Raw genomic sequence first — 13,972 nt, 5'->3', positions numbered from 1 at the left:
TGTGAAATAAGGGCAGAGGACTGCGGAAAGCCTTCTGTGATGGTTGAGGCGCATCTGTGGTCGTTGTGGGGTCCCTAATTGCAGATTTTCACAGATGGGTCAAGGGACCCAGACAGTGGGAGAACAGGGTTTGGGATACATATTCCCCAGTTTCAGATACACCAGGGTAGGCGGCTGTCTGATGGAGCTTCAGTTTTCTCTGCTAAAATGCTAGCACTAGTAGGGGTATTGGGATGGGTGAAAGAAGTGGGGCCTAAAGGGGTAATTGTGTGTTCAGACTCTGCGACTAGCCTGGTCAGGCTGAGAGAAGGTTAGTCAAAGGCACACCCAGACCTGATAACAGCTGTTGATGGCACTTTATAGGGTGGGGAAGAAAGGGTGTAAAGTAGGTTTTCAGTGGGCCCCAGCTCATATTGGGATAGGGAGAAATGAGTCAGCAGATGAGGTGGCTCTGAAGAGGGACGTAGATGTGGTGGTCCTATTAGGGGGGGGATGGAATGTAGGCGCATCATAGCAGAAGGGTTGACCCAGGAGAGAGAGAGAGAGAGAGAGAGAGAGAGAGAGAGAGAGAGAGAGAGAGAGAGAGAGAGAGAGAGAGAGAGAGAGAGAGAGAGAGAGAGAGAGAGAGAGAGAGAGAGAGAGAGAGAGAGAGAGAGAGAGAGAGAGAGAGAGAGAGAGAGAGAGAGAGAGAGAGAGAGAGAGAGAGAGAGAGAGAGAGAGAGAGAGAGAGAGAGAGAGAGAGAGAGAGAGAGAGAGAGATTCTCTATCCAGAATTCTGAGAGGAAGGTCAGTAGGTATCTGGGGAGTGAAAGGCAGAATGGAGTGCTGTTGACAAGACTGCGGTTGTTGTTTTTCTCTATTCCACCGGCCTGCACCTACAGGTGTGAGGCTATTAGTTGTTTAAAATGTGTAATCACACTCCGACCTGAGAAAGGCAGCAATGCAGCGTGTAGTCTGCCTGAGAAACTCACACAAAGGTGAAACTGAGAAGACACTGTCTGTCATTTTGAGTTTTGAAGCGGAGTCTTTACCAGAAAAAGTCATGTTAGCATATGTCAGTTATCCTGTGAGAGCTTTTTAGCCAAACACACAAAGGCTGTTTTAGATCCCAAGCTTATGGCGATGTTGCAGCAGTGTGTCGGAGGAAGAGTCCGAGATGTGAGAAGTGTACAGGAGGGTATGGGACTGTGTGGTATCAGTTGAAAAATAAACTCTGTCAATTGTGGGGGTGCCCATGTTGCTGGGAATTAGAAGTGCCTGGTGCGAGAAAGACAGGTTTTATGCTGAATCAGTAAAGAGAGTAGAGGATGATGTTAACGTTAACGTTCACTGCCTACTCGCTCTCAAAAACACTAGGCGGCATTCAGTCTTCTCCCAACTACAATCCTGCTGATGCTGTGTTTTAACGTTTAGAAACCGCTTGTGATTTGGCTTTTGAAAAATATGGCCCTTATCTTTCACAAGCAAGAAAGAATCTAAAATAATAAAGATACATTTACTGTAGCATTTTTTTACACACAGATCCATACATGCTAGATAGCTAATGAGCACAGGTTGTCTTCAGTAAACAAGCACTGTAACATTGAGATACGGCCGTGTGGGAACACTAACCCTATCATGGTGTGTATCAATTTAACCTTTAGTTTAAACGTTTTATTCTCGCTGATAAGGTACATATGCTTCCAAAACCGAACCGAAAGTGACGCGTGTTTATGTTACGTTGTTGCCTTAGCTAGCTCTCCCAATCAACACCTGTGATTGCTTTATGCCTCGATTTTATGTCTCTCTCAAATGTCAACATGCCTTGCACACTGTTGTTTAGGATAGTTATTTTCTTAGTTTACTGTGGAGCCCCTAGTCCCACTCAACATACCTCAGATACCTCCTTTGTCCCACCTCCCACACATGTGATGACCTCACCCAGCATAACTAGCCCGTCCAGAGATGCAACCTTTCTTATCATCACTTGGTGCCTGGGTTTACCTCCACTGTACCCGCACCCCACCATACCCGTCTGTACATTATGCCCTGAATCTATTCTACCACACCCAGAAATCTGCTCCTTTTATTCTCTGTCCCCAACGCACTAGACGACCAGTTTTGATAGCTTTAAGCCATACCCTCATCCTACGCCTCCTCTGTTCCTCGGGTGATGTGGAGGTTAACCCAGGCCCTGCGTGTCCCCAGGCACTCTCATTTGTTGACTTCTGTAACCGAAAAAGCCTTGGTTTCATGCATGTTAACATCAGAAGCCTTCTCCCTAAGTTTGTTTTACTCACTGCTTTAGCACACTCTGCCAACCCTGATGTCCTTGCCGTGTCTGAATCCTGGCTAAGGAAGGCCACCAAAAATTCTGAGATTTCCATCCCCAACTACAACATTTTCCATCAAGATAGAACTGCCAAAGGGGGAGGAATTGCAATCTTCTGCAGAGATAGCCTGCAAAGTTATGTCATACTTTCCAGGTCTATGCCCAGCTTCTAATTTAAAAAATGTATCTCTCCAGAAATAAGTCTCTCACTGTTGCCGCCTGTTATATACCCCCCACAGCTCCCAGCTGTGCCCTGGACACCATATGTGAAATGATTGCACCCTATCTATCTTCAGAGTTCGTTCTGCAAGGTGACCTAAACTGGGATATGCTTAACACCCCGGTAGTCCTACAATCTAAGCTAGATGCTCTCAATCTCACACAAATTATCAAGGAACCCACCAGGTCCAACCCTAAATCCATAAACATGGGCACCGTAATAGATATTATCCTGACAAATTTGCCCTCCAAATACACCTCTGCTGTTTTCAATCAGGATCTCAGCGATCACTGCCTCATTGCCTGCATCCGTTATGGGTCCGCTGTCAAACGACCACCCCTCATCACTGTCAAACACTCCCTAAAACACTTCTGCGAGCAGGCTTTTCTAATCAACCTGGCCCAGGTATCCTGGAAAGGTATTGACCTCATCCCGTCAGTCAAGGGTGCCTGGTCGTTCTTTAAAAAGTAATTTCCTCACCATCTTAAATAAGCATGCCCCTTTCAAAAAATATAGAACAAAGAACAGATATAGCCCTTGGCTCACTCCAGACCTGACTGCCCTTGACCAGCACAAAAACATCCTGTGGCGGACTGCACTAGCATCAAATAGCCCCCCGAGATATGCAACTTTTCAGGGAAAACAGGAACCAATACACGCAGTCAGTCACGAAAGCAAAGGCTAGCTTTTTCAAACAGAAATTTGCATCCTGTAGCTCTAACTCCAAAAAGTTTTGGAACACTGTAAAGTCCATGGAGAATAGGAGCACCTCCTACCAGCTGCCCACTGCACTGAGGCTAGGTAACACTGTCACCACCAATAAATCCACGATAATTGAGAATTTCAATAAGCATTTTTCTACAGGTGGCCATGCTTTCCTCCTGGTTACCACAAACCCGGCCAAAGCTAAGTTAATAAACAGATCACTGACCATTTTCCCACCGTACCTTCACCCCTGTGCAATCCGGCTTCCGAGCTGGTCACGGGTGCACCTCAGCCACGCTCAAGGTACTAAACAATATCATAACCACCATCGATAAAAGACAGTACTGTACAGCCATCTTCATCGACCTGGCCAAGGCTTTCGACTCTGTCAATCACCATATCCTTATCGGCAGACTCAACAGCCTTGGTTTCTCAAATGACTGCCTCGCCTGGTTCACCAACTACTTCTCAGACAGAGTTCAGTGTTTCAAATCGGAGGGCCTGTTGTCCGGACCTCTGACAGTCTCTATGGGGGTACTACAGTGTTCAATTCTCGGGCCGACTCCTTTCTCTGTATATATCAACTATGTCGCTCTTGCTGCGGGTGATTCCCTGATCCACCTCTACGTAGACGACACCATTCTGTATACATCTGGCCCTTCTTTGGACACCGTGTTAACTAAACTCCAAACTAGCTTCAATGCCATACAACACTCCTTCCATGGCCTCCAACTGCTCTTAAACGCTAGTAAAACCAAATGCATGCTTTTCAACCGATCGCTGCCCACACCTGCCCGCCCGACTATTCTGGACAGTTCTGATTTAGAATATGTGGACAACTACAAATACCTAGATGTCTGGCTAGACTGTAAACTCTCCTTCCAGACTCATATTAAACATCTAAATTCCAAAATTATATCTGGAATCGGCTTCCTATTTCACAACAAAGCCTCCTTCACTCATGACGCCAAACATACCCTCGTAAAACTGACTATCCTACCGAACCTCGACGATGTCATTTACAAAATAGCTTCCAATACTCTACTCAGCAAACTGGATGCAGTCTATCACAGTGCCATCCGTTTTGTCACCAAAGCCCCTTATACCACCCACCACTGTGACCTGTATGCTCTAGTCGGCTGGCCCTCGCTACATATTCGTCGCCAGACCCACTGGCTCCAGGTCATCTATAAGTCTATGCTAGGTAAAGCTCTGCCTTATCTCAGCTCACAATAACAACACCCACCCGCAGCACGCGCTCCAGCAGGTATACAGTGCCTTGGTAAAGTATTCGGCCCCCTTGAACTTTGCGACCTTTTTCCACATTTCAGGCTTCAAACATAAAGATATACAACTGTATTTTTTTGTGAAGAATCAACAACAAGTGGGACACAATCATGAAGTGGAATGACATTTATTGGATATTTCAAACTTTTTTAACAAATCAAAAACTGAAAAATTGGGCGTGCAAAATGATTCAGCCCCCTTAAGTTAATACTTTGTAGCGCCACCTTTTGCTGCGATTACAGCTGTAAGTCGCTTGGGGTATGTCTATCAGTTTTGCACATCGAGAGACTGACATTTTTTCCCATTCCTCCTTGCAAAACAGCTCGAGCTCAGTGAGGTTGGATGGAGAGCATTTGTGAACAGCAGTTTTCAGTTCTTTCCACAGATTCTCGATTGGATTCAGGTCTGGACTTTGACTTGGCCATTCTAACACCTGGATATGTTTATTTTTGAACCATTCCATTGTAGATTTTGCTTTATGTTTTGGATCATTGTCTTGTTGGAAGACAAATCTCCATCCCAGTCTCAGGTCTTTTGCAGACTCCATCAGGTTTTCTTCCAGAATGGTCCTGTATTTGGCTCCATCCATCTTCCCATCAGTTTTAACCATCTTCCCTGTCCCTGCTGAAGAAAAGCAGGCCCAAACCATGATGCTGCCACCACCATGTTTGACAGTGGGGATGGTGTGTTCAGTGTGATGAGCTGTGTTGCTTTTACGCCAAACATAACGTTTTGCATTGTTGCCAAAAAGTTCAATTTTGGTTTCATCTGACCAGAGCACCTTCTTCCACATGTTTGGTGTCTCCCCCAGGTGGCTTGTGGCAAACTTTAAACAACACTTTTTATGGATATCTTTAAGAAATGGCTTTCTTCTTGCCACTCTTCCATAAAGGCCAGATTTGTGCAATATACGACTGATTGTTGTCCTATGGACAGAGTCTCCCACCTCAGCTGTAGATCTCTGCAGTTCATCCAGAGTGATCATGGGCCTCTTGGCTGCATCTCTGATCAGTCTTCTCCTTGTATGAGCTGAAAGTTTAGAGGGACGGCCAGGTCTTGGTAGATTTGCAGTGGTCTGATACTCCTTCCATTTCAATATTATCGCTTGCACAGTGCTCCTTGGGATGTTTAAAGCTTGGGAAATCTTTTTGTATCCAAATCCGGCTTTAAACTTCTTCACAACAGTATCTCGGACCTGCATTGTGTGTTCCTTGTTCTTCATGATGCTCTCTGCGCTTTTGACGGACCTCTGAGACTATCACAGTGCAGGTGCATTTATACGGAGACTTGATTACACACAGGTGGATTGTATTTATCATCATTAGTCATTTAGGTCAGCATTGGGTCATTCTGAGATCCTCACTGAACTTCTGGAGAGAGTTTGCTGCACTGAAAGTAAAGGGGCTGAATAATTTTGCACGGCCAATTTTTCAGTTTTTGATTTGTTAAAAAAGTTTGAAATATCCAATAAATGTCGTTCCACTTCATGATTGTGTCCCACTTGTTGTTGATTCTTAACAAAAAAATACAGTTTTATATCTTTATGTTTGAAGCCTGAAATGTGGCAAAAGGTTGCAAAGTTCAAGGGGACCGAATACTTTCGCAAGGCACTGTATCTCACTGGTCGTCCCCAAAGCCAACACCTCCTTTGGCCGCCTTTCTTTCCAGTTCTCTGCTGCCAATGGCTGGAACGAATTGAAAAAAAAAAAATTGGTGAAGCTGGAGACTTATATTTCCCTCACTAACTTTAAACATCAGCTATCTGAGCAGCTAACCGATCGCTGCAGCTGCACATAGCCCATCTGTAAATAGCCCATCCAATCTACCTACCTCATCCCCATATTGTTTTTATTTACTTTTCTGGTCTTTTGCACACCAGTATTTCTACCTGCACATCATCATCTATCACTCCAGTGTTCATTTGCTAAACTGTAATTACTTCGCTACTATGGACTATTTATTGCCTTACCTCCTCACGCCATTTGCACACACTGTATATAGACTTTATTTTTTTCCCTATCGTGTTATTGACTGTACGCTTGTTTATTCCATGTGTAACTCTGTGTTGTTGTTTGTGTCGCACTGCTTTTCTTTATTTTGGCCAGGTCGCAGTTGTAAATGAGAACTTGTTCTCAACTAGCCTACCTGGTTAAATAAAGGCGAAATAAAAATAAAAAGATTGTGTGTCGGGGATCTTAAACTAATCTTCCCCATACAGAAGACACCTTCGTCCAATTACTTTTATGTGTAATGTCATGGAACTGAGAGGCATGATAAATGGCTAACTGCCTGCCAGACCAGTGAAAACAATTATGCTGGCTTGCGCAGCAATCAAGCAGATTTAAATATATATATATATTTCGGATCTATTTCGGTCTGATAGACCAGACCCAATTTGGATCTGATTCACCCTCATCTCTGAAATATTTTGGGTCGACCCACCTCGGATTCAAAACGGAATTGATTTTCAAAAAATGACGGGGTCCTGTAGGTGTCGGATGGGAATTTTACAGATCCAATTCGGTTCAGATCTCAATTTTGGGATTCGAGAAATGTGCAATTCACACTCCGAACTGTGAACGGCAGCAATACCGCAACACAGCGTCTAGTCCGTTAACACGAAGAAGTTAACGGACGCGAACAGTGCCCAAGAGTAATTAATACGTTAGTCTTTTTATTGTTGTTATTTAAACGGTTATTAACACTCTGGAATTCAAAATGTGACTACTTTAACTGCAAAGTATCAAATACTTACCGGCTATAGTGTTTAATTCGCGTTGGAGACAGGACTTGAATGATATATGTTATTTAGGTAACGCTAGTTGTCGAGCTGCTAACAATGGCTAACTCTAACTGCATGGTTTTTCACACTCAAATAGCCTCTATAATGGAGGTGTTAGCGAATGCAGCCGTGGCAGAGATCTGTAAACTCGTAGACGACGACTATGCAGTGTTTCGTTTGGAAATAACTCAAAGCCAGAAAGAAAACAGGGCATTACGGAGGAAACTACTGGAAGTTAAGGTGGCACGGGAGCGCGCAGAGAGGACATTGCGGGAGCGCGTCGTCGCCAGTCGTCCCAGTAGTGTCAAGATCCTCGACCGATACAGAGGAATGGCAAGAGGTACATTTATAGCGCAGTGCCTGTCGCCCCGTTCCCATATGCACATGTCTAGATTTGTTACCCAGAATTGGGTCTTGGTCAGTTTTTAGATAGCTAATCAGAGGAATTATTGCATACTGTATGCATGTGAAAAGACACTATCATATTCTAACAAGATTCTGGATTTACTGCATTTCCTATTATTTACTCAATGAAAACAATATGATGCATGGAACATAATACATCGATCAATACATTGTATTGTAAATTATGAGAAGTATTACCTTACATCTTTGCCAATTGTAGACAGTATCAATAGTGTACAATGTACTGTTGAACATTGACAGTACCTAACCTAACCATCTCTTTTCCCCCAATCACTCTCTCAGGTGAAGGACATCTCACTGGAGGCCACAGGAGCTTTGTGAAGTCAGCGGGACGCAATACATGGAGTGATGACCAACCAATCACTGTTGGTGAGGGGAGTGGAACCTCAACCCAGCACATTATCATGATAGAGGTTAGTGGAATAGGGTTACATTAAACATAATTGTGACTATATCAAATGTGGCCATTTATTTCAGAAAGGCTCCCCTCAGCTATTCACTTGCTTACATGTACGTCCTCATTTATCTTCCATAGAGAAGCTTGTGAGGCTTCACTACGACATTGTTATCCAATTCAACTCATGTACCGGTAATAACCCTCTCTCTTCTTGTCAGTCTGCAGAGGCTGCAGGTCCTGGAGGATCCTCTGTGGTCAAGCAGGAGAGGACTGAAGGAGAGGAGGACCCACAACAGAGCAGAGACATCGAGACTGGAACAGCAGCTGTACTAGTGCCCCCTGCAGCCACGGATCACCTATCCACTGCTGCGCCCCAGCCCAGGACGCAATGCAGCATGGTGGAGGTCAGTGGAACTCCGAACACGGCCCTCAAGTCAGAGATGGACACAGAGACTTTAGTTGTAACACAGAGGCTTTTACACACAGGATCTGACCACAGGCCAGACCCAGAGAGTCTGGGGCTGGGGAGACTGGTCTGTCCACCTGCTACCGGATCAGAGTTTTTACTTTACAGTAATCCGAGACCGAGGACTGTTCATTCCCATCGGGACTCAGGTGACACATTAGAGACTGGCAATGATCCGTCTTGTTCTTACTCTACAGAGGTGGACCGTGGCAACATGCCCTTGGATTTGGAGACACAGACTGATCTGTCTAGAGCGGACTGGAACCCCTACAGTAGTAGTGTATACTCTGAAGGGTGCCTAGATAAGAAAGGGGAAGTTATAGTGGTTGATGAAGTGACTGTGAAAGTGGAGGGCGACGCTCTTCTGGCATGGAATGTAGACGAGACTCACTTAGGAGAAGGACACTCACATGGCAGAGATTTCTTAGATTACAGGGGAAGCTTAAAGACAAATCTAAATGTCCCGACTCACTCCCCTTTACACGCATTCAGGGATCGCGACCCAGTGTCCACATCAATGGCACCTTCCGATTCACATGGCTGCATCTTTTCCGATCAGGTATTGAACTCAAACGACATGGCTAAAGCCCAGGCTCAGGGAGGGGGAGCCACTTCAGGCAATAGTAAAGAGAAACAGTTCCTCTGCATGTTCTGTAACAAAGGCTTCACCTGCCCTCAGAAGGTGGAGATCCACCAGAGGGTCCACACAGGAGTGAAACCCTTCAGCTGTACCCAGTGTCACATGCGCTTCGCCCTGGCTGGCAACCTGAAGAGACACCAGATGGTCCACACAGGGGAGAAACCCTTCAGCTGCCCCCAGTGTGAGAAGAGGTTCTCCCAGGCTGGTGACCTGAAGAGGCACCAGAGGGTCCACACAGGGGAGAAACCCTTCAGCTGTACCCAGTGTCACATGCGCTTCGCCCTGGCTGGCAACCTGAAGATGCACCTGAAGGTCCACACGGGAGAAAAGCCGTTTGTCTGTACACACTGCGGGAAGAGGTTCTCCGAGAGGAGCTACCTCAGTATACACCAGCAGAAAAACCATTCCACTCTATAACATAGAAAGTAACCATTCCACTTGATATCCTCTGACGTTTAGATGAAACCCTGCACAAAGACAAATAGATTGATATTGTTGTCAGTGGAAAATATCCACAGATTCATTTAGAATAACGAGTGTAACAGATTTCAGTGTTGAATATTGCATCCAGGCATTGTGTGATATACACGGAGTGTATGAAACATAAAGAACACCTTCCTAATATTGAGTCGTACCACCCCCTTTTACCCTCAGCACAGACTCAATTCGTCAGGGACATGGACTTTACAAGATGTCGAAAGCATTTCCCAGGGATGCTGGCACGTGTTGACTCCATTGCCTCTCCCACATTTGTGTCAAGTTCCTTTGTGGTGGACTATTCTTGATACACACGAGAAACTGTTGAGCTTGAAAAACCCAGCAGCGTTCCAGTTCTTGACACAAACTAGTGCCCCTACTACCATCCCCCGTTTTAAAGGCACTTAAATATTTTATCTTTCCCAATAACCCTCTGAATGGCACACATACACAATCCCTGTCTCAATTGCCTCAAGGCTTAAAATTCCTTTAACCTGTCTCCTCCCCTTCATCGACATTGATTGAAGTGGATTTAACAAGTTACAACAATAAGGGATCATAGCTTTCAGCTCGATTCACCTGGTCAGTATCATGGAAAGAGCATAATGTTCATGTTTTTTTACACTCTGTATAAGGCATATATATATATATATATATATACATACATACATATCTACTGTGTAGGCAGACCAGTGGTCACCAATCATTCGATCGACCTGTCAATCTCCAAGGCATTTCTAGTCGATCACCAAACATTTCTATATAAAGTGTTCCTATTTTTTTTTTAATTGGTCTCGGGCTGTTGGTGGTAGGTGCAGCCAATTCAGCTACCCTGTGTGCCGGGTAGGCAAACTGTTGCCATTTCATGTGTCTGAAGGTACAAATTCTGCCTTCCGGTGGGCCTGGAGAGGAAATCAAGTGCACTATGCTACCGCTGGCCAATCAGAATGCTCAGATGACAGAGTCTGCAGTAACGTAGCAGGCATGAAAGAAAGCTATGACAAAATTGATACTGTGAGATTTCAAAACGTTTAAAACCATGACTAGAGAGAGACTGTCAACGAACACAGCAAAGAGCTGCTGTTTTTATGAGTGAGTTCATGTTTAAGTTCTTACTCAGAACTGTCAACACTTTGTATTTCACACTTTTATAAACCATACAATGCACGTTCTTCCTATTTCTACTCAGCGCTACAACAAGCAGTGCAGCGGTAATGAATGAGGAGGAAAGTGTCTCTATAAGCCTTGTTATTCTTAGCGGCTTGAGTCTTTTTTAATATCAAGGAATATTTCACTTTCTCTGTTCATAGCAGTAACAACAGTAACAACAAGCCGTGTTTGGCCACGCGGTCGTGGGTGAACAGGGAGTACACGAGGGGACTAAACACCAGAGGGGCCCCAGTGTTGAGGATCAGTGTGGCAGACATGTTGGTGCCTACCCTTACCACCCGGGGGCGGCACGTCAGGAAGTCCAGGATCCAGTTGCAGAGGGAGGTGTTTAGTCCCAGGGTCCTTAGCTTAGTGATGTTCTTCGTGGGCCCTATGGTGTTGAATGCTGAGCTGTAGTCAATGAACAGCATTCTCACATGGGTGTTCCTTTCATCCAGGTGGGAAAGGGCAGTGTGGAGTGCAATTGAGATTACGTCATCTGTGGATCTGTTGGGGCGATATGAGAATTGGAGTGGGTCTAGTGTATCCGGGAGGATACTGTTGATGTGAGCCATGACCAGCCTTTCAAAGCACTTCATGGCTACCGATGTGACTGCTACGGGGCAGTAATCATTTAGGCAGGTTACCTTCGCTTCCTTGGGCACAGGGACTATGGTGGTGAAGACACTGATCCATAGATTTGTCTGTCAAATCCTCCACCCACCATGTACTCTTTAAATAGCCTACTTAGGTGTCAGTGAAGGGCTGTTAAGTTAAAACCAAGACTCGAATTGAGAGGGTATAACATAGGCCTACCTTTTTATTAAAGAACATTGTGAAAAACACAGACCTACCCCTTAGCTTAAGATTTTGAAGAAAATGAAACCGATCTGATTATATAAAGTGGATCTATAACAGCGCTTGGGTCCGTGATGCTTTAAGCTAGGAACAAACTATGAAATGCCCGGGAAAGACGTGACTCTGATATATACAGTGCCTTGGGAAAGTGTTCGGCCCCCTTGAACTTTGCGACCTTTTGCCACATTTCAGGCTTCAAACATAACGATATAAAACTGTATTTTTTTGTGAAGAATCAACAACAAGTGGGACACAATCATGAAGTGGAACGACATTTATTGGATATTTCAAACTTTTTTAACAAATCAAAAACTGAAAAATTGGGCGTGCAAAATTATTCAGCCCCCTTAAGTTAATACTTTGTAGCGATTACAGCTGTAAGTCGCTTGGGGTATGTCTCTATCAGTTTTGCATATCGAGAGACTGACATTTTTTCCCATTCCTCCTTGCAAAACAGCTTGAGCTCAGTGAGGTTGGATGGAGAGCATTTGTGAACAGCAGTTTTCAGTTCTTTCCACAGATTCTCGATTGGATTCAGGTCTGGACTTTGACTTGGCCATTCTAACACCTGGATATGTTTATTATTGAACCATTCCATTGTAGATTTTGCTTTATGTTTTGGATCGTTGTCTTGTTGGAAGACAAATCTCCGTCCCAGTCTCAGGTCTTTTGCAGACTCCATCAGGTTTTCTTCCAGAATGGTCCTGTATTTGGCTCCATCCATCTTCCCATCAATTTTAACCATCTTCCCTGTCCCTGCTGAAGAAAAGCAGGCCCAAACCATGATGCTGCCACCACCATGTTTGACAGTGGGGATGGTGTGAGCTGTGTTGCTTTTACGCCAAACATAACGTTTTGCATTGTTGCCAAAAAGTTCAATTTTGGTTTCATCTGACCAGAGCACCTTCTTCCACATGTTTGGTGTGTCTCCCAGGTGGCTTGTGGCAAACTTTAAACAACACTTTTTATGGATATCTTTAAGAAATGGCTTTCTTCTTGCCACTCTTCCATAAAGGCCAGATTTGTGCAATATACAACTGATTGTTGTCCTATGGACAGAGTCTCCCACCTCAGCTGTAGATCTCTGCAGTTCATCCAGAGTGATCATGGGCCTCTTGGCTGTATCTCTGATCAGTCTTCTCCTTGTATGAGCTGAAAGTTTAGAGGGACGACCAGATCTTGGTAGATTTGCAGTGGTCTGATACTCCTTCCATTTCAATATTATCGCTTGCACAGTGCTCCTTGGGATGTTTAAAGCTTGGGAAATATTTTTGTATCCAAATCCAGCTTTAAACTTCTTCACAACAGTATCTCGGACCTGCCTGGTGTGTTCCTTGTTCTTCATGATGCTCTCTGCGCTTTTAACGGACCTCTGAGACTATCACAGTGCAGGTGCATTTATACGGAGGCTTGATAACACACAGGTGGATTGTATTTATCATCATTAGTCATTTAGGTCAACATTGGATCATTCAGAGATCCTCACTGAACTTCTGGAGAGAGTTTAATGCACTTTTGCCACCTGATATGTGGCAAAAGGTCGCAAAGTTCAAGGGGGCCGAATACTTTCACAAGGCACTGTATATGGGAATATCGTTGTTGCGTTTCTTTGACATTGAGGCTGAGCTACAACCTATAGCCGAGGAGAGAAAACATGGGAAGTAATCTAATTATTTCACTATCAATTGATTAATATTCATTTTCTGTACAACAGAAGCTTTTCAAACCCAGACAGCTTTTAGGGGAACACTTGTGACCTCTCTTTGGGTTAAGCCACAGAAGAAGAGTCGCCAGCAGTTAAAGCTTACATTTCCTTAGTTGGTAGACCTACTCTGTTTGGGCTGGAAAGGTATAGGCCCAACTTTTGAATGTACCATGCTCAGATTCCTAATGATGTCACAAATTAAATGATTTGCAAACGGACAGTTTTGTTGCAAACAAAACACACTGATTTGGCATTGGAGAAATATGGTAAGATGAACACATCAGTCCATTCTTAGCCTGTAATTTCGCAAATTTGTTTGGTGTAAAAGGACAAAGAGTTGCATGACATTTCAATTTCTCTGACCTGCAAATATGATGATAGATTCATGCAATGCTTTTACTATAAAAGGAGATCTTTCCACCCCTACTCTTGTTCACGGTGGTCTGCGAACCCACAACCTTCTGGCCCGCAGCCGTTTGCGTTATCAAAATTCCTGCATTGCCAAGTAATGCTTATAGGACGAAGAACAGTTTGTAAAACTGCATATCT

General features: G+C 44.4%; 1 protein-coding gene across 2 annotated transcripts in view; it reads left to right on the top strand.

Annotated features, from left to right (window-relative positions):
- Positions 1 to 10,962, top strand: part of LOC110498523 (uncharacterized) — a 46,839-nt gene extending 35,877 nt beyond the window's left edge. The window contains exons 1-3 of one of the 2 annotated variants that reach the window (XM_090210556.1): positions 7,112 to 7,645; positions 8,014 to 8,144; positions 8,347 to 10,962. In XM_090210556.1, the coding sequence (XP_090066682.1) occupies positions 7,363 to 7,645; positions 8,014 to 8,144; positions 8,347 to 9,651 (1,719 nt within the window). In that variant the 5' untranslated portion in view covers positions 7,112 to 7,362 and the 3' untranslated portion in view covers positions 9,652 to 10,962. Of the gene's footprint in view, positions 1 to 7,111; positions 7,646 to 8,013; positions 8,145 to 8,346 lie in introns of those variants that run through there. The other variant, XM_090210558.1, reaches the window with a different exon arrangement.
- The last annotated feature ends 3,010 nt before the right edge of the window (positions 10,963 to 13,972 follow it).

The sequence above is a fragment of the Oncorhynchus mykiss genome, chromosome 19 (genome assembly GCF_057628025.1).
Source record: "Oncorhynchus mykiss isolate SJ-2025 chromosome 19, ASM5762802v1, whole genome shotgun sequence".
Lineage (NCBI taxonomy): Eukaryota > Metazoa > Chordata > Actinopteri > Salmoniformes > Salmonidae > Oncorhynchus > Oncorhynchus mykiss.
Note: the sequence above shows the minus strand (reverse complement) of the source record. Positions and strands in the feature narration are given on the sequence as shown.